Source organism: Myotis lucifugus, unplaced genomic scaffold, assembly GCF_000147115.1.
Source record: "Myotis lucifugus unplaced genomic scaffold, Myoluc2.0 scaffold_621, whole genome shotgun sequence".
Lineage (NCBI taxonomy): Eukaryota > Metazoa > Chordata > Mammalia > Chiroptera > Vespertilionidae > Myotis > Myotis lucifugus.
The window spans coordinates 226,384-244,649 of NW_005871669.1; the positions used below are offsets into that span (position 1 = coordinate 226,384).

The following is an 18,266-nucleotide window of genomic DNA, read 5'->3' on the forward strand; positions in this document are numbered from 1 at the left end:
TAGAGACTGTGTACATTTGGGGTGCTGATTTGAGGGGCGAGAGAAAAAAGGACATGCATTTTAGACAGGATTTTTACCATCCATGCCCAAGTATGATGAGCAAAAGACACCCCAAAGTCCGACAGTCAAAAAGAGATGCTCAGCTGTGATCATAGTAAAGCATTGAATTCAAACTTTAGTTTCGACTTCTGCAAATAGCTCATTTCAGGTGTCAATTGTGACATCTGTGTCACATCAGTGAAGGAAAAGGAAACCAAGAAGCCTTCCATCTTTGCAGGACATTCCAGCCAGAGATCTGTATGCTGGCTTCATTTTCAGATAAACTCTCTTAAAACTCCTCATCAGGGAGAATCTAGAGACTAGATACGTGGACTTTCCAAAGGTTGACAAGCCTGGATTTGCACCCTGCTTTTGCCACTCTAGTAGCTGTATGACTTTCTGAAACTTTGTGTTCTTACTAGTAACAGTGACTAGGGTTAAAAATACCTGGCAGTGAGGTATATGTGACAGGAGGAGGGAATGGGAAAGGCCGCACCGCCTCCTACACAGCGATGTCCAGGAAGAGTTCATCGGAACATGCCTGTTCCCTCTACGGAACTGTGGAGTCCACAAAGAACCCTGAGGGTCGTTAGTCCATCTTCCCACCAACTGCGAACCCCTTCACCGCATTCCTGGGGTGTGGCTCCCCAGGCTCTGCTGAACTCCAGGGACGAGAGCCCCCTCTTATTGGACACTAGTTCCAAGTTTCTTCTGTTGATAGAGAAAACTCTTCCCCCTCCTAACGTCTCTCTGGGTCCTCTTCTGCCCTTTAGAATGAGCAGCCTTCGTTTTTCCTTTTAATCAAAGTTCCCATTGTATCTCTTTTCAGAAGCACACATTCTTGCATCAAGCATTGGATGATCAGCTGCCCGAAGGCAACCTTGGGTGGTGAACGGTGATCGCTCGGTGCTGGTGTGGTGCCTGGCATCGTGGGCACCCGGGGAAGACTTGTGCCCTGGAGTCCAGGATGTGCTCGTGGGATAAGTTGGAGCCCTTGCTTAGGTTATTTAGTTCTAACCAGGGGTTTCTAGCGTTCATAGTAAGGAAAAGCCAGAGGTGGCACAGAGGACATCCCAGTCTGCACGAAGCGGTGGCACCGTCCTCAGGAGGAGAGTGCGCCCAGGAGCTGGTCAAGTGCAGGTCATTCAGTAAAAAATGTTTCACACCTGACACACGAAGCAGTATATTTAATCTCACTCTTCGTGATGCACTCTAATTTCTGTTCATTCAAAAAAAGTGCTAGTTTATGACCCCCTAGTGGGTGGTCAGTAGCAGTTTGGAAAACACTGGACTTGAGCCTGGCTACTCCGGTGTCAGCATCACCCGGGTGCTCGTTAGAATGTGGGACCTTGGCCCCTCCTTGCACAACATGAGAATCTGCATTCTAGTCTTAACTTCATTTAGGCGGTTTGGTTCACATCACAGTCTGAGAAGGCCTGGGCAGGAGGACAGCATCTGGCCTGCTGGCTGGGGAACCATCACTGGGTTGGCCTTGCCTGCGATTTGGCGAAACCAGGCGATGCTGCTCTAAGTGGCTCCCTGAGCCCTCTTGCCTCCTTGTTTCTTCTGCCCGTAGCAGAGTCAGCCCTTCTATGGGCAGAATTGCAGGTTGTCAGCTCCTTACCCAAGGCTAAACGTATACCATGTGGAATTGCTCGGTTTTGTCCGCACGGCCTCCTGCTTGCTGTGGGCATGATTAGGAGGACGTGGGACTTCTTTAGGAGCAAGTGCAAATGAATTGCAAAGGAAGAGCAAATCTGCTCTAAACACGGCAAAGACCCGCGTCTTTAATGAAGGGTTAAGTCCCACCCAGAAGCGCCTTTGTGGGCACTGATTGCTCTGGCATATGCGTCACTGCTTGAGTGTGAGGGAGGAAGGGGTGCTGGCTTCACATAGGTAAGTATACAAAAAACCAGCTGCAGGTTGAGCTAAAAATACCCCCAGGCTCCAAAGAGACCCGCGTCCACAAAACACCGATTTCAGGGCTGCCAGGAAAGACGAGCAGCCACAGAGCTGGCGAGGAGCCAGTCAGCCCGCAGGATGCCGCTGCCCCTCTGCCTGCTGCTGCTGCTGCTGCTCTCCGCGGCCACCGCTGCCCTGCCTCCGGAGGGTGGCCTTGCCGGCCAGGACAGCGACAGTGAGGTGAGTAGTCCTGACTTGGCCACATGCTAGCCCACTTACTGGCTGTCTCGCTGCCTGGCCTGTTTGGCCACGCCTGTGGACTCCCCAGCATGCTGTGGGGCTGAACCTCATAGTGTTCCCTGCTGCCTGGGGTCCTGTGATGTCACACAGACCACGGAGTCTCGCTGACCACGGAGCCGAGGCAGTTGGGAAGTTCTGAAGCCCAGGTAGGCTTGCTCATGCTAGCGGTCTCCATCTGCTGGTCTTTGAATGCTCAGTGATTGGACCAGTCTATTGTACTGCGAGCATGGCGCTCACTGCACTATTAAGTCACACACACACTTCTAGAGTCTTAATTTATATACCCGGCACATGAATTGACATCGTTACTTTTTCATTGTGAGAACTTGCAACTTCTTGGGGTGATTTATTTTTCTCTTTTTTCCATTTTGAAAAAGTTCCAAGGAGAGTACATAAAGTTGACCATTAAAAATGGATTTTTCTCTGAAATTACCAGATGAGTCTCAGACAAGTCATTTATCATCAGATTACTCCTGGAAGCTTTCGAAGGAGTTTGAAAGACCAGGATCTAACGTCTCAATCTGATCTGTCTTGAAGAGCAATTTGTGGACAGCCAGGAGGAAGGCCAGAGAGGGAAAACCTGCTCATCTAATTACCTGATCCACCTCGGGGCTCCTTAGCTGCCACTTGTCGGGGAAATGGCAGGTCTCCTGACCTCTTCGAATTAAGAACCTCAGCAAAGATTACGGGAAAAATAAGCTGTCTTTTTCTTTCCATGATTGAGAATTCTCAACTTTTCCTTTTCTTTAATTAGAGCAATGCTGCTAAGGTGTTCTCTTAACTTCCTCACCCTTTAAATGGATATGTGATTTATTCTGGAGCAATTTTATTGTTTTGAAGGAAGGATGGAGGTATTTGTCTTCAGTTGCTGGCTGAGCCAGATGGTTGATTTTTCTTTGTCCTCTGCTTCTTTCCAAAAGCATATGCAGGAAGTGGCAGAAATGAAGAACAGCCTGTTGACTTTCCTGGCTTGGTGGTCCGCGTGGACCTCCCCGGCCAGAGCAGCGCCCTTCACGGGAGGGGCGGCCGGGGAGGTGTCCAGGCGGCAGGAAGGCCCGCCCCCGCAGCAGTCCCCGCGCCCAGATAAGGTGCCCTGCAAGAACTTCTTCTGGAAGACCTTCTCCTCCTGCAAGTAGAACTCCACCAATTACTCATGCAAGGAAGTGCGACGATGGATCCAAATAAAATGTATGAAGCAGCCGTGACCTTTCTTTATGCAGTTGTCTTCTTGTTTCTGTGTAATTTGAAAAGTATTTTTAATTTAAACTCCAGCGGTGCCCAATACTGAGTGTCTTGAGTAATCTGGAACCCAAAGTGAATATTTTTGATAGATTTTTGTGGGTTTTGCTGTATTGTGCTCAGTGCAGCCACAGGCCTTTCCCCCACCTTCATTATCTCTTCCTTCCTTTGATTTAAAATAGCTCAAGGCTATATATTTAAGGGTTCAGAATAACATCTTATTTCAGTTTATATTGATATAAATTGTCTAATTTAAAAAATATTGCCCTCATGTTAAAAGCCAATTTTTAACACCACTCAGAGCAAAATAGTTATTATTCATGATTTAGCAAAAATTTATATAGAAACAAATGCCATGCTATTAAACAGACATTATGCTGACATGTTCATAAAAGTTACATTCGAACCTGCTGTTGCATACGTACTCGTTTTAATGAGTCAGTTAATCATTCGTTAGAATTCTTTTCATGGATGAGCGCTTCAGGTTTATTTCAAACCCAAAACAGCGAGCCGTGCTGCTGCCGGCCCGTGCAGCCTGCTGGCCTCCTCCTCATCCAGGGACCTGCAGTCCCAGGTCCAGACCTTGTTTGCAGACAGTGCCTCTGTGTTGGCATGTATTGTAATTGTTATAGTTCCCCACTCCCAACAATTTCCCACAGAAGTGACCGTGAATGATTGTTTGAGGAGGGGGATTCCTTTCTGGGATGTAACACAGAGCAACGTTGAGCCCAGGAGGACCAGGATTTTGGTCGGCTCAAGAGAAAGTTACGAGTAAACAAGTTGCTCAGTTTCAAAACCCTCATCAAATTTTTAATTCTTCCCCCACAGCACGGAAATCCTTGCTTGATTATACATATTTATAACTCTTGAGTCATAGATTCTAAAGAAAGCTTCCAGGGTGAGGTTTTTAGATGGTAAACTTTAACGCTGAGAGATTCATCCCTGGAGTTAGGGCACGTTTCTGAGGGTGAGGCCTGGCATTGAGGAGGCCGGCAAAGGCCGGCTGGAGGACACGGCGATCTTCCTCTTCTCTGACACCAGGGGGGCAGGCTCTCGGGTCTGACTGCTGACCGTTCCGTTCTGTTTTCCGCAGAGCTGAGCTCATATTCATAATTACTCGCTGAGTAAAAGTATAATGTGATAGAAGAGCCTTAATGGCATCCACATTTCCAAACACAGCAGCTTTAGGAGACAGTAATTGGGTCAGCACACTGGTGACGCCGTGTGCCCGAAAGACCAGCTAACCTTCAGAACTTTGTCTTGGAAGATTTTTCCAGAAGAAAAGCATGGCCATTGTTTTTCAGTTTCAATTGAGGTCATACACACACAGTCCTTAAGATTGGGATTTTAACTTTGAACTAAGTGATACCTGAAGGATAATGAGGCTAAACTAATGAGACTGCCAGGCAATCCATCAAGCCCAAGCCTACCTTAGTTCAGGGGGATTAATAAAATGTGCACTGGCACCCACTGCATGTTAGACTAGATTAATATGCTCACGATTAATACAGTTGGGTAAAATGGGTAATTAGGGTAATTTCCTACCATCAGGTTTCTGGTAGACTTTCTTACAGTCTACCTTTCTGTAGTTGAGGATAGTCAAAGGTGTAGATGTGGGACGTCAGTGCCTGGACAACTTCTCATTCATTCTCTTGCCTTTGTTTCCAGCATTCATCACCAGGATAGATCCCTAACTGCTGAGGGAGAATTGTGACAGAAGCACTTGACAGAAATCCCTTCCCACTATTCACAGTTCAGGGCTGACAGCAGCTCTTCCCAGGCTTTTGGAAACTCAGGCCAGTAAGCCCATGCGAGATACTTAGACAGCTTGATTTAACAGCACCTGCTGAAGGGTTAACCACATCTTCACCGTAGCAGCTTCTTCAGTGGAGATATGGATTCCATGTTGAACAAATCAGAAGAGGAAAAGTCATGTAGGCGTAAAAAGAAGGAAGTTTTCTGTTTCTAGACTAGAAAGGAAGAGGCAAAGGACAGCTGAGCAACCCCCTATTTAGTTTCTCAGAACCCTAATGAAAACACTGATTTACCTTTTTCCTCTATAATTAAGTAGGTAAGTGGTCAAGAATACATATGTTTGTCTCATTAAAATAATTACAAGCTGGAGAAAAGCTAGGATTTTTTTGGTTAAAGTTCTTGTAACATGGTATTAGAAAATATTAAAGAAAACCCAGTCAGTATCTATGCCTTAACCTGTTGGTTTGCTTCCTTGTAATTGTGCAAGTGTTACGTGATTTAATTCAAGCAAATACCCAACTTAAAGTTCTGCGATCTGAAAACCCAGCGTGTCTCCTGGGGAGGCTTCCCCCCGGGACAGAAGACCCACAGCCAGCCATGTAGGGGACTCAGGCAGTGGCTAGGTGTCCAGACTAGATCATTTTCAAGGTCCTTGAAAACCTCAAGTAATGGAACAACATAAACTGATGGAACTAAAATAGACCCAGAGACATGGAAGCATGGAACAGACCATCTAACCTCAGAGGGAAGGTGGGGTGGGGGGTAGGGGGTGAGAGATCAACCAAAGCACTTGTATATATGCATATAAGCAGAATCCATGGGCACAGACAGTAGGTGGGGTGAGGGCATGTGCTGTGGGGTGGGAACAACCGGGGAAAGGTCAAGCGGGAAAAAGGAGACATATAATACTTTAAACAAAAAGAATTAAAAAAAAAACACCCTCAAGTAATAAAAGACACAACCAAAATAATTTAAGGCAAAACCCTACAAAAAAAATGTTGAAAAACCCTGAAGGCAAAAAAAGAAAAAATTAAACAGCTAAATAATCTGGTTAGCAAAGACACATTAATAATTCTTGTATTAATGCAGAGGCTTTTTTTGTGTGTGTTTGTGTGTTTTTTTTGGTGTGTGTGTGTGTGTGTGTTTTGTTCAGACAACTATTTTATTCCTTTCTGGAAAATGAAAAATCCATTAGTTTTTTTCCTTTTGCTTTTACCCAGAAATTAAAGGTTGGTAAGTGGTAATTAGCACAGCTCTTGTCAAAGCCAGTTGCCTAATGGGGACTGACACTTGACTTGAAAGAATGGAATATGGCTGATGTAGAGTTCATTAGTCCCAGCTGCTTTCGTTGACATTCTTTCCTCCTGCCGTAAGAACAGGCTTGCCCTGCTCTCCCTCCTATTTTTTTCCCATCCCTCCTATTTTTAGACATGTTGCTGTGCTGCTACTTTTCTGTTTTAGAAGGCTTAGAGGCACAGTGGTGGAGGGAAGGTAAATGGTGACCAGGGGCAGTGCAATGTGTTTGCAACCGCTCTCACGACACATTTGGGCAGGAGTTTGCAGTCTAAGGCCCTGTCCCTAGAGACCCATAGATGGGCGCCTCCTAAGGACAGACACAGCCCTGTCTCTGCTCCGCCCGCCATCTCTGTGCCTGGGGAGATGAAAGGGAGCCACTCTAGCCCGCTGCTAGACACTGTGCACGTCCTCACATCATTTACCTCTTTCAGTCTTGGGGCCTTATACTAACCTTACCTTTTTGGCAACTAAGGTCCCCAAAGGTTAGACTCAACACGGGTTTGTCTCACTCCAAACCCACAGTGCTTTTTCCTTTATCCTGTGCAGCTGACATGCTTGGTGACTTTGTTTCAAGTACAGAATTCCAACAGCCAGTCAAACAAAGCTCCTCTGTGTACTTGACAAAAATACGATGTTGATAGAGCTGGTGAGGAGAGAGCATTCTTCAGCGTCCGCTACTCTTGTGCTCACTACGTGGCTGATTTACTTCTCATACCCACGTCACAACGGCTACAGTTAGAAACCTTTTGGCAATTATGTTGTAGACATTTTAGGCCTTTTCCAACTTATGACATTAGGAGAGCAACATCAGTGACCTGGATGTGGAGTTGAAGAGTGAGTGGACCTAAAAGAAAATACAAGTGGCCACCTGCTAGCCCACTTTCTGGCTGTCTCGCTGCCTGGCCTGTCTGGCCACGCCTGTGGACTCCCCGGCATCCACACGGCCGAGTGTGTAGGACAGGCTGCGGGGGGAAAAGAACCCGAGGACCTGCCTTTGAATCCTGGCCCCCCAACGGTGACATGAGGCCAGCCAACCTCTCTGAGCACAGCTCTGCTCGTGTATAAAAGGAGAGGCGCCGAGCCACACCTCGCTCAGCGCATGCAGTTTTGTGAGGCCCCCATGTGGCAGGTGCAGCTGGCATTACTGCCCCATCCGGGCCTTTGGAAAATGTGTGGGAAGCTTTTAGTTATCTCAGTACCTGAAGGTTGCTACTGGCATTGAGTGGAGGGGGGGGGGGGGATGCGGGTCTTCGAGCAAAGTTATAGGACAATCCCACACAATGGAGAACTGTCCCACTTCCCATGTGACTTTTGGTCGGCACTCGTATGGATATGGATGAAAACCTAAATTATCCTAGCCTGAAACCAAATTCTGTTTTATGTAGAAATACGAAGTATTTTCCCCAGTTTTGATGTTCCCTGGATTTTTCAAGAATGCAGCCACCTTGTACAGATGTCATTTGTTCAGGTCACTGATAGGGGAGATCCCATTACGAAGGGCAATGCTGCTCGTGGTATTTGAGTTGACAATCACTACAGACCCGTGTCTGGCTGCCTGTCAAGTTCACGGTAATTCAGTGTCTACATCTTACAGTGTCTTTGTGCCGTCGGTATAGTCATGCCAGACAGAGACATACTGAGATACATGCCATTTTATTGGAAATTTCCCTTTTGTTTCTTCTGAAATATTACATGTGGGGTATTATGTCAGTGGTTTTGAAAGTACACATGTAGGCAGGTTATCAGCCCTGGCTTTTGTTTAAGGACAATTAAGGAGGCATGACAAAATGTGCTATCAAAAAGGCAATGGGGCTAAGAAGTGAGAACCCAGGGTGTGAGGCATTAGGGAAAGGATGCTGAGTGCAGCAGAGCCTTCCTTCAAGATCACAGAAGAAAAGGTTTTCTATTCCATGTGTTTTCTGCACCCACCCTGGCCCCGGGACTTCCTGTTGTATTTCTTCTTTGAATAATTAGCCTAAAATAATAATTAGCCAATGTATCTCGTAATAGCATTCTACTTTCCTCTAAGCATGCTTAAAAAAAGTCCCTGATAACCCAGTACCTTTTCCCTGCAAGGAGAGGTACAAAACCTGAAGAGTAAGTCTGCACAGAAAAAGAAGTATGTAAACCAGAAGTCTCTGCTTTGCACCCAGAGAGACTCAGTCATGTCGCATGGAAATGGATTTAATGACCTCTTACCCCCCTGCTGATAAAACATATTAGAAAACGGAGAAGGGTTTCGGATACAGCTCAACAATACTGACTTGGATATTAGAAATCGTGAGACTCTCCGCATCCCTAAGGCCTGCAAACTTAATATGTGCCTTTGAACAGACACACAAAAAAGTTAATTAATTTGAGAAACAAGTTTGTGGCCATAATCAACACTATTGTGCCACCTTCTTTACCATTATTTGTTTAAATTCTGCATTTCTATCTTTAGAACAGGATGGTGAGTCTGAAGTATGACAATTTCTTTTCACTGCCCTTCGCCATGTCAAACAGGACGTAAGAACATGTAGAGGAGGTGGGTATATTGGTGCAGCTACATCATTCACAATGGGCAGAAGGGCAGATGCTGGGATCTGGAACAGTCTTCCAGCCTCTCCCAGGAGACTGTGCTCCAAGGCAGGGGGCAGAGTAGGACACAGGTAGCTGAAAGGGCTGAAGGGATTTACCGAGAACAAAGCCGAGGTCACACGGCTCTCTTTGGCGCATCTGCAGCTACAGCTATGCGGGCTCTTGCCTGGCTCGTTTGGGGTTCTGCTGTTCTCCGGGCAGGGAGTCCCTCCGTGCTGAAATGCTCCTGAGAGAGTGCAAACTCTGTACCTGCTGCAGGCGCAGGCTCAGCTCCTGCTCACAGGCCTGTTGAACAGTTTCTGTCTTCTTTACATCCCAGTGCAGAGCAACAGCCAGCGCCTTGGGGTCTTCCTTGGTGACCAACTGCGGCAAGAATAAGAGCCACTGAGAGCCACGACCTCTGCCCCCTCTTCTGCTCCCGCGGCTTCTTAGGGGAGTGCAGTTGGACGATTCGGGTTGGTTATGTCCCTGCAGAAATGCCAGGTCTCCTTCACAGGAAACTGTCCTGGGCCTTCTCTGACCATACACCACCAACAGGAAAGGCTCTCTGGAAAGAAGTTTACTCAGAGCAACTACAAAGTCCTCCACTTACAGGAAATGTAGCCATGTTCAAGTCAATACAGTTTCCTTCCCAGCTGGCTACAATGCGGAGGTAGTTGGGACAAAGGTGAAAGGAAGCAGCAGCCCCCTGTGATGGGTTCTCTTCGTCAAGCTTCTAGTTCCCTGGCCTTAGGGCCGGCACAGGGCGGCCCTGGAGTGTGCCTTTCCCTGTGACGGTGTATGTGCCTCGACTGCCTTCGAACCCTCTGGAACCACTGACGGCGCAGAAGCCGTGGCAGAAGCTGAGCCTGCTGTCCCTCCCTATCAGGCTTCCTCACCTCCTTGCCCACTGTGGATCAGAAAGTCAGGTTTGATGATCTGTGGGAGTGCGTCCATTTTGTGCAAGCCATTCTGATTTGGATTACATGTGGTGTTTGCAAAGGCTCTGGCATATAATAGGCAAACTGGCAGCTAAGACTCAGGGGCCGCGGAGGTGGAAAACATCCCACACAAGCCCCTGCAGGCTATGCTACACCTCCAGGGGGAGCCGCTCTCTGTAGCTCAGGCTCCCAGCTTCTCGCCCACCTCCAAATCCTGGCTCGACAAACTCAGCTCTGGCGCAGGCTTCTCCTTCAGCACGGTAAGGATCTGGCTCGAAAGGGCAATTTCGGAGGAGGGCTCTCTGCTCAGACCCGTGTCCACGGCATCACCCCCGTCACCGAGGCCAGCTTGGGACTCTGCAAAGCAGACGTGAAATGGAGATCAGCACAGTGCGTGACCACAGCCCACCCACCTCCAGCCGGAGGAATCAGGGCAAGGCAGACACGTCATGTCAAGATGCCAGCCACTGTGGCTCCCCTGCTCTGGGCTCCGTTACAATCGGTTCTCTCTCCAGGAAAGGCTCTATGGCACCCGGTTCCCGGCGTGACTCCCCCGCCGGTGAGTCCTACCTTGCTGCTTCGACAAGATGCTGCCCTCCTTCTCCAAAGCCTGGAGGTAAAGCTCCAACAGCTGCCTGGACTGACGGGCTTCCTCTCTCTGGTCAAGCACCTGCTGCAGGGTGTTCTGGAGCCCCTGGACTGTGACACAGCTTTGGCCCAGCTCCTGAGCCAGGTCTGCACAGGGAACATCGATGAGCACCTAACAAACAAACACAGACTTCAAGAAACCTACAAGTACTTTCTTTTTTTTGAAAAGAATAGTTTATTGCTTTTTTAGAGAGAGGGAAGAAGGGAAGGGAGAGGGAGAGAGAAGCATTGATGTGAGAATGCAACACCGGTCAGCGGCCTCCTGCATGCCCTCCCCCAGGGACCCAGCCTGCCGCCGAGGCATGTGCCCTGACTGGGAATCGAACCAGCAAGCCGTTGGTGCACGGGACAAGGCCCGACCAACTGAATCACACCAGACGGGGCTACAAGTACTTTCTAAGCAGGCTGTTATCTCTCTCAAATTCATCAGTTTCACAGACTCGTTTAATCTATTTTCCAAAGTTTCCTAATGGCTGCTTGGGAGTCAAGAGAGAAGCATGCAATGTTTTCAGTTTTCCTCTGGTGAAAAAATTCGGAAAATGATGCCCTAATGCCCATTAAAAACTAAATAAAATCCTGATATTAGAAAACCCAAATGTACAGAATATAAAGGAGGTATATGATTATTTATATAATGAATCGATCTCGGGTTGTTTTAAGCAAAAGTTTTTCTAATCATTTTAGCCTTAAGCATGTTTATAGCTTTAAAAGACTATTTTAGCCCTAGCTGGTTTGGCTCAGTGGATAGAGGGTCAGCCTGCAGACTGAAAGGTCCCAGGTTCGATTCTGGTCAAGGGCACATGCCTGGGTTGTGGACTGGACCCCCAGTAGGGGGCGTGCAGGAGGCAGCCGATAAGTGGTTCTTTCTCATCATTGATGTTTCCATCTTTCTTTCCCTCTCCCTTCCTCTTTGAAATGAACAACAACAACAAAAAGTGAAAACAAAACAAAACTCAAGCTTGCTCCTGCCCTCCATCTGCCAGGAGCACTCTGGCCCCAGCTTTCCAAGGCTGGCTCCACCCTGTCCTTCAGCTCTCAATTTAATCGCCAGCTCTTGGAAGCCTGCCAGTGTTTACCAACTACGCTTCTATATACGTGCATGCAAGTGTGCAAAATGTCGCTGGTGTAAGTTTTTTTGCAGCATTGTCTGATGACAACCGAAACATCCACCAGTGGGGGAGACTCGTTAAACAAAGCACGGTACACGCGTGACATGCAATACTATGCGGTGGCAAAAAGAACCAGGATGCCTTTTATGTGCTGGTCTGGATACTCTCCAAATACCTCTTTGAAAACAGAGCAGATATGCTTCTGTCTGTGCAATCTAGGGGAGGAGGAGAAAATACATGTATTTGTTGTAGGGAGGGGCTATAGGGTCAAGCCTCAGATATAGCCGCTCCCTACAATTTGTATATAAAATATCTCTGGAATAGGAGGAAACTGACAGGTTGGCTGTCTCCAGGAAGGGAAGCCTGGGTAGCGAAGAGGCAGGAGTCAGACTTTCCTGTGTACACCCCCTAACCCCCAGCAGTTTTATTGAGATATGATTTCATACCATACAATTCACCCTCTAAATGTACAATTCAGTGGGTTTTGGTATAGTCACAGGATTCTGCAATCATCAGCACAATCTTTTTAGAACATTTTCATTCCCCCCAAAAGAAACCCCATACCTATTAGGGGTCATTTCCTACTTCTCCTCAAAGCTCCCCACCAACCCCAGCCCTAGGCAACCACTAACCTACTTTCTATCGCTACAGGTTTGTGTATTCTGGCCCTTTCGTTATATTTGCTATCATAAAATATGTGGCCTTTCGTGGCTGGCTTCTTTTCCTTAGCAGTTTCCAGGATTGATCTACGATGTAGTGTGTATTAACAATTCACTCCTTTCTATGGCTGGATAATACTCATTAGGAGGATACGTCACATTATTACTTACTCATCAGCTGGTGGACACGGGCTCTTCTCACTTTTTAGCTACCTGGTTATCCCTCTATACCTCTTGGATTTGTAAACATGTGAATGTATTATTTATTCAAAATAAATATATACGTTTACTAATTAACCAAAGGTCACCTCCTTGAAGGGAGCCTTGACCTCCCAATCTGGAGTAACGCCCACTCCCGGCACATCGCCCTGTACCGTTCATTTCTTGTTTTGTCTGCCTTCCTTCACCAGAATTCAAGTTCCCTTGGAACAGCGACTGTGGCTGCCTGGTTCACAACTGGACCCCAGTATACAGAGACATGCCAGACCCAGGGCAGGGCTCAATAAACAGCTTTGTGAATTAACACACACTATTTTATCTCCACTTTACTGGAGGTAATGCCGGCAGAGAAGCTAAATTACTGGCTCAAGGTCACAGTGATGGAGCTGGGATTTTAATCGAGCTTCTGCACCTCCACATTCTCTAGCAGAACATCCTAGACCCCCAGAGTGGGCCTAATAGGTCTAGGTGAGGCCTGAGCATCGGTATTTTTAAAAGTTCCACAGATGATTCTGACGCAAGGTGAGGGCTGAAAAATTCCTGTTCCAGGTGAGCACATTAGAAAATGAAGAATCTTGGTTGTCATTGAAGAAATATTTAAAAATTAATAAATGAGCCCAGTCCTAGCTGGTTTGGCTCAGTGGCTAGAGCATCGGCCTGAAGACTGAAAGGTCCCGGGTTCGATTCCGGTCAAGGGCACATGCCTGGGTTGTGGGCTTGATCTCCAATTCAGGGCGTGCAGGAGGCAGCCGATCAATGATTCTCTCTCATCATCGATGTTTCTATTTCTCTCTCTCTCTCCCTTCCTCTCGGAAACAAAAAAAAAAATTTAAATAAATAAATAAATAAGCCCAGCTGGTGTGGCTCAGTGGCTGAGCATCGACCCATGAACCAAGAGGTCACCAGTTCAATTCCCTGTCAGGGCACATGCCTGGGTTGCAGGCTCGATCCCCAGTAGAAGGCGTGCAGGAGGCAGCCAATCAAAGATGTTTCTCTCATCGATGTTTCTTCCCCTCTCCTTTTCTCTCTCATTAATAAATAATAAAAGTATTGCCCTAACTGGTTTGGCTCAGTGGATAGAGCGTCGGCCTGCAGACTGAAGGGTCCCAGGTTCGATTCTGGTCAAGGGCATGTACCTTGGTTGTGGGCACATCCCCAGTAGGAGGTGTGCAGGAGGCAGCTGATCGATGTTTCTCTCTCATCGATGTTTCTTACTCTCTATTCCTCTTCCTTCCTCTCTGTAAAAATCAATAAAATATATGTATAAAAAAGTAATAATAATAAATGTATTATGGCAAGACCCATGGAAACTAAGAAACTGTTGTGGGCGGCAGAGGCCAGACGTGAGGCAGTGAGCTGTGGAGGAGGCTTACTTGGAGGTCCTCCTCTGACAGGAGGACGATGCTGGACAGATCTTCTTTCAGCTGCCTGGCCACATTTCTCCACTTCAACTCTGCCCCGCTGTCTGTTTCGTCCACATCCACGGACTCCTGGGAAAGCCAAGCGGTACCTCCGTCTGACATGTGGGGAAAAGGCCAGTCACATCAGATGAACTGAAAGTGTTGTTTTCACGCCCCCTCCCCCCAACACACACAGCCCTCCAGCATGTCTGCACATCCTTCCGAATGACCATCTATAATAATAAAATCGTAATATGCTAATTAGACCGAAGTCCTTCCGGAAAACCTTCCGGATGAAGCCAGGGCTGTGAGGGCCGAGGCAGAGGGAGCCGTGGAGGCAGCAGGGGGCCCGAGCCCCTTGAACGATTTTCGTGCATCGGGCCTCTAGTTTAGAATAATTTCAATGGAGAAGGAAGCACCTTTTCTTAAGGTTATGGGAAAGCCAATCTCCAACTAATTTTCCCTCTTCTTCCATATTTAAAAACATTTTTTTTATTGATTTCAGAGAGGAAGGGAGAGGGAGAGAGAGATAGAAACATCAATGATGAGAATCATTGATTGACTGCCTACTGCACGCCCCCTACTGGGGATGGAGCCTGAAACCCGGGCATGAGCTCTGATCAGGAATTGAACTGGTGACCTCTTGGTCATGGGTCGACGCTCAACCACAGAGCCACACTTTATTTCTGCATGTAACTGCTCTTTATTCTTTTATGGAAAGAAGCTACCCAGGGTCCTACCACACTTCTCTTTAGGTTCCTTTTGCGTCTCTGAGTATATAGGACATTCATTCTCACTATGCTTGTGGACTGGTCTTGCCCTTGATTGGAGGAGCTGTGGCTACTGCTGTCCCTGGGGGACAAAGTTGGCTGGGAGAGCCATTGCTGAAGGTTAGTTCCTCAATTTAGTGGCCTGAGGACTTTCCTTAAGGCACTTCTTTAGCTCTTTGATCTTTGCTCATCAATTTTAGTTCCCTTTGCATCCCCGGTGATGACGGTGACAGTAACGTTTATTGAGCCCTAATGTGTGACAGGTAAGATCTAACTGCTTTCTGTCAGAGGTTCTCAACTGGTAGTGATTTTGCTCCCCAGGAGACATTTGACAATGTCAGGAGGCATTTTTGACGGCATAACTGTGGTGAGGAGGTGCTACTGGCATATAGAGGGCAAAGACCAGGGATGTTGCTAAACCTTCTACAATGCACAGGACAGCCCCACAACAAAGAATTCTCCAGCCCAAAACGTCAGCAGTCGTATCGAGAAACCCTGGTTTGACACGTACTATGTCCTGTTCTCCTTACAGCAATCCTAGGAGTCAGGTGCCATAATTATCATCTCAATTAGGTGCTGAGAAGTTAGGTAATTTGGCCAAGGTCACACGGCTAGCAGATGGCAGAGCCTGGACTCAGGTGGGGCAGCCTGACTCTTCCCGTGGCACGGATCGCTCTGCCACGCTGCATTTTCGTTGCTGTTGGTCTGTGAGTTACTTGAGAATTGGGCCCATCTTCACCCCCAGGCTCAGCACCGTACCTGGCATTCCTAGACCGTCAGACAAACAGTAACCCGGGGCCTGAGCAGGAACATGAATCATGACGGATACTGTATTGCACAGACCATTTGCACATGGCCAGCATTTCTTACCTGAGTTGTTGTACGCCCACTTCTCATTACCGGCCAATGCCACAAACTTAGTATTAGAAGGTAGACACAGGAAGTAATCGTCATCATCCACTATGGTGCCATCCTCTGCCAGGACCAAGGTGATTGGTGCCAGGGACTTATCCATGGCCAGGATGTCATAGGCTGAGAGAAAGAAAACATTTGGCAATTGACAAGTATCCATAAGGAAAACACACGTATCCGTTCACTCTCAATTTGTATGGCCCTAGGGCCTAGCAGAATTCCTGGTGGGTAATGATAACTACAACAACAGCCACAACTTTAGTCGCACTAATATAACAATTTCATGGGCCTGGTACTGTTCTAAGTGCTCGGCACATAGAGTATTTAATCTCATAACAATCCTATGAGGTAGAGACTATTGTTACCCCCATTTTACAGACATCAAGCCCAAAGCTGGGAGAAGTTAAGTAACTTGTCCAAGACAGCACATTAAGTAACAGAACTGGTATTTACACCTGCAGAATCTGGCTCAATTCCTTGTAAACAAGCAGCCTTTCAATCACTTATTCAGCGGTCATCTTAAACTCTTCTGTGTCAAATGTAAAAAAAAAGTTATGCTTTTTGTTCTCTGTAGGATCTTTCTTTGCAGCCTTTATAACCTATGGGAAGGTATAAAGAAGCAGAAACTTCTATCAGTAGCCTAAGATGATAATGAGACAAGAGTAAGCAGAGAAGTAGCCAAGACTACAAATATCCTCAAGGCAATGTTGTCTCCCTCCCCAAATGGAGGAGGAGCTCCAGAGAGCACAGCACTTACAGGGTCTCTGTGCCAACTGCAACCTGGCAGTGAAAGGGCACTAAACTCTACCCGAATGCCAACCATAAATAAATACATGTAAAGACATAGGGCAAAAGCATGTCACTAAAGCATGGACAGCCCTGGGGCTGCTCCTGGGTTCTGCCTGCCTTCTCTGCGGCCTGATGACCATGAGAGGAAGCCCTGAACCCTGGCACACACTGGGACTGCATGCCTGGGAACCACTGGTAGAATTCCTTTAAACAATTTACTTCTACAGACTAATAACGCTTGTAAATTATTTGCATGTATCCTCTGGGAGCCTTGGGACGGAAATGACTCAATAGCCATTTACACGTTTCAAAGCCTTTACAATCCTGGGAAGCAGAGCTGGAAATATTATATCCACTGCCAACGAGAAAACAGAGATGCTGCGTTAGTGCAAGATCAAGTAGCTAGTAACAACCTGGGGCGGGCTCAGGACTTCTGTCAACTCATCACAACATGCGATCTTTGTCGGTGGCAAGCAGCTCCCTCTTTATCGCACAGGCACCTGCCAGAGCTGAGGGTGGAAACCCGCCCCACCCCGCCATGGGCTCACCTGGGAGAGCCCGAGTGATAAGAAGGCACTAGGCTGGGATTTGGTCCAAAACCTCAATGATTTTAGGCAAGATACCTACATCGAGTCTGTTTTAATTTGCAAAATGCTTCCCGTCTACCTTTCCACCATGATGAGGGTCGCACAAGATAAGTTAAAGCGCTTGTGAACGCTTTGAAACTTGTAAATCGCTATTGAGTCATTTCCGTCCCAAGGCTCCCAGAGCTCCAAGAATCCCAAGTCGCCTCTCTCCACCCCGCCTTGCCCCCGCCGACCTCCTCACGCGGCCCCGGCCCGCCTCTGCCCCGGCCCCCCAAGGCCTCGCCTCGGCCCCCAGGCCGTGCCTACCCTTGCTCCTCAGGTCCTCGAGGCAGGAGGCCGCCACGCCGTACTGCTCGCGGCTGTGGTTGCGGCGCAGCAGACACGGCTTTAGAGCCTGATTGTCGCCGGGTTCCGGACCACTGGCGCCCCAAGACACCTCCATCCTCTACAGGAGCGGGACCTGATTGACTCCGGGAAGTCGCTGAGGCTAGTGCCGGGGTCCTCCACCCACTCCCCTGGCATGCCGGGAGATGTAGTTCTCTCCGTAGCAAATCACGCATGGGACCCAAGGGACGCCGGGAGTTGTAGTTCTAATGGACGCCGATCGCGTGCGGTCCCCGGGCCATGCCGGGAGCTGTAGTATCTGGGTGCAAAGCCGGCTTGGTTACGTCGCCCAATTCGACCTGGAAGAGTGTTTTCCTACCTTGTATTTAGTAGTAGCAATGGCGCGTTCAAAATGAGGTCAATAGGGGTTTATTTTGCATTATGGACGATACGCATGCATCCTCCCTTGACTTGTTAGAGCACTCCTATTTGCATGTATACATGTGTAATATGAATACTTTGAGTCTGTTATTGCTCTGTACTAATTTGTTTTCCCTTTCCAACCTGAAAAGTTCTGTAAGATGCCCCATCTTTCAGGCTGATCTGAAGGAAGTCAATTTAAAAAATTGATGAGGCTGTTTCAGTCTTGCTGAAAAACATAACAGAGAAGCATAAGATAATCACACATTTCCGTTCAACTCCCTGCTTCAGCCGTGCAACTAGGGTTGGACTCATAACAAAATGCGTAAGTAAATAGGTAAATATTACGGTCTAAATGAAATCAGAGAGGAAAGTGGAAATGCGAGCCACATCACTGA

The 18,266-nt window shown here is 47.6% G+C and overlaps 2 protein-coding genes across 3 annotated transcripts; one reads left to right on the forward strand and one right to left on the reverse strand.

Annotated features, from left to right (window-relative positions):
• Window positions 1–213: 213 nt before the first annotated feature.
• LOC106694764 (cortistatin-like) lies at window positions 214–4,543 on the forward strand. Its single transcript, XM_014447160.2, has 2 exons — window positions 214–2,181; window positions 3,162–4,543. The coding sequence occupies exons 1-2, from the start codon at window positions 2,080–2,082 to the stop codon at window positions 3,375–3,377; spliced, it is 318 nt and encodes a 105-aa protein (XP_014302646.1). The 5' UTR covers window positions 214–2,079; the 3' UTR covers window positions 3,378–4,543.
• A 3,625-nt stretch (window positions 4,544–8,168) lies between these two features.
• Window positions 8,169–17,848, reverse strand: DFFA (DNA fragmentation factor subunit alpha). 2 transcript variants are annotated; one of them, XM_023746037.1, is made up of 6 exons: window positions 17,828–17,848; window positions 15,707–15,868; window positions 14,040–14,182; window positions 10,602–10,791; window positions 10,237–10,388; window positions 8,169–9,474 (listed from the first exon to the last, which is right to left on the reverse strand). In XM_023746037.1, the coding sequence occupies exons 2-6, from the start codon at window positions 15,849–15,851 to the stop codon at window positions 9,262–9,264; spliced, it is 843 nt and encodes a 280-aa protein (XP_023601805.1). In that variant the 5' UTR covers window positions 15,852–15,868; window positions 17,828–17,848; the 3' UTR covers window positions 8,169–9,261. The 2 variants fall into 2 exon arrangements, with proteins under 2 accessions (XP_023601805.1, XP_006104981.1); XM_006104919.3 differs by lacking the exon at window positions 17,828–17,848 and adding an exon at window positions 17,431–17,647.
• Window positions 17,849–18,266: the final 418 nt, after the last annotated feature.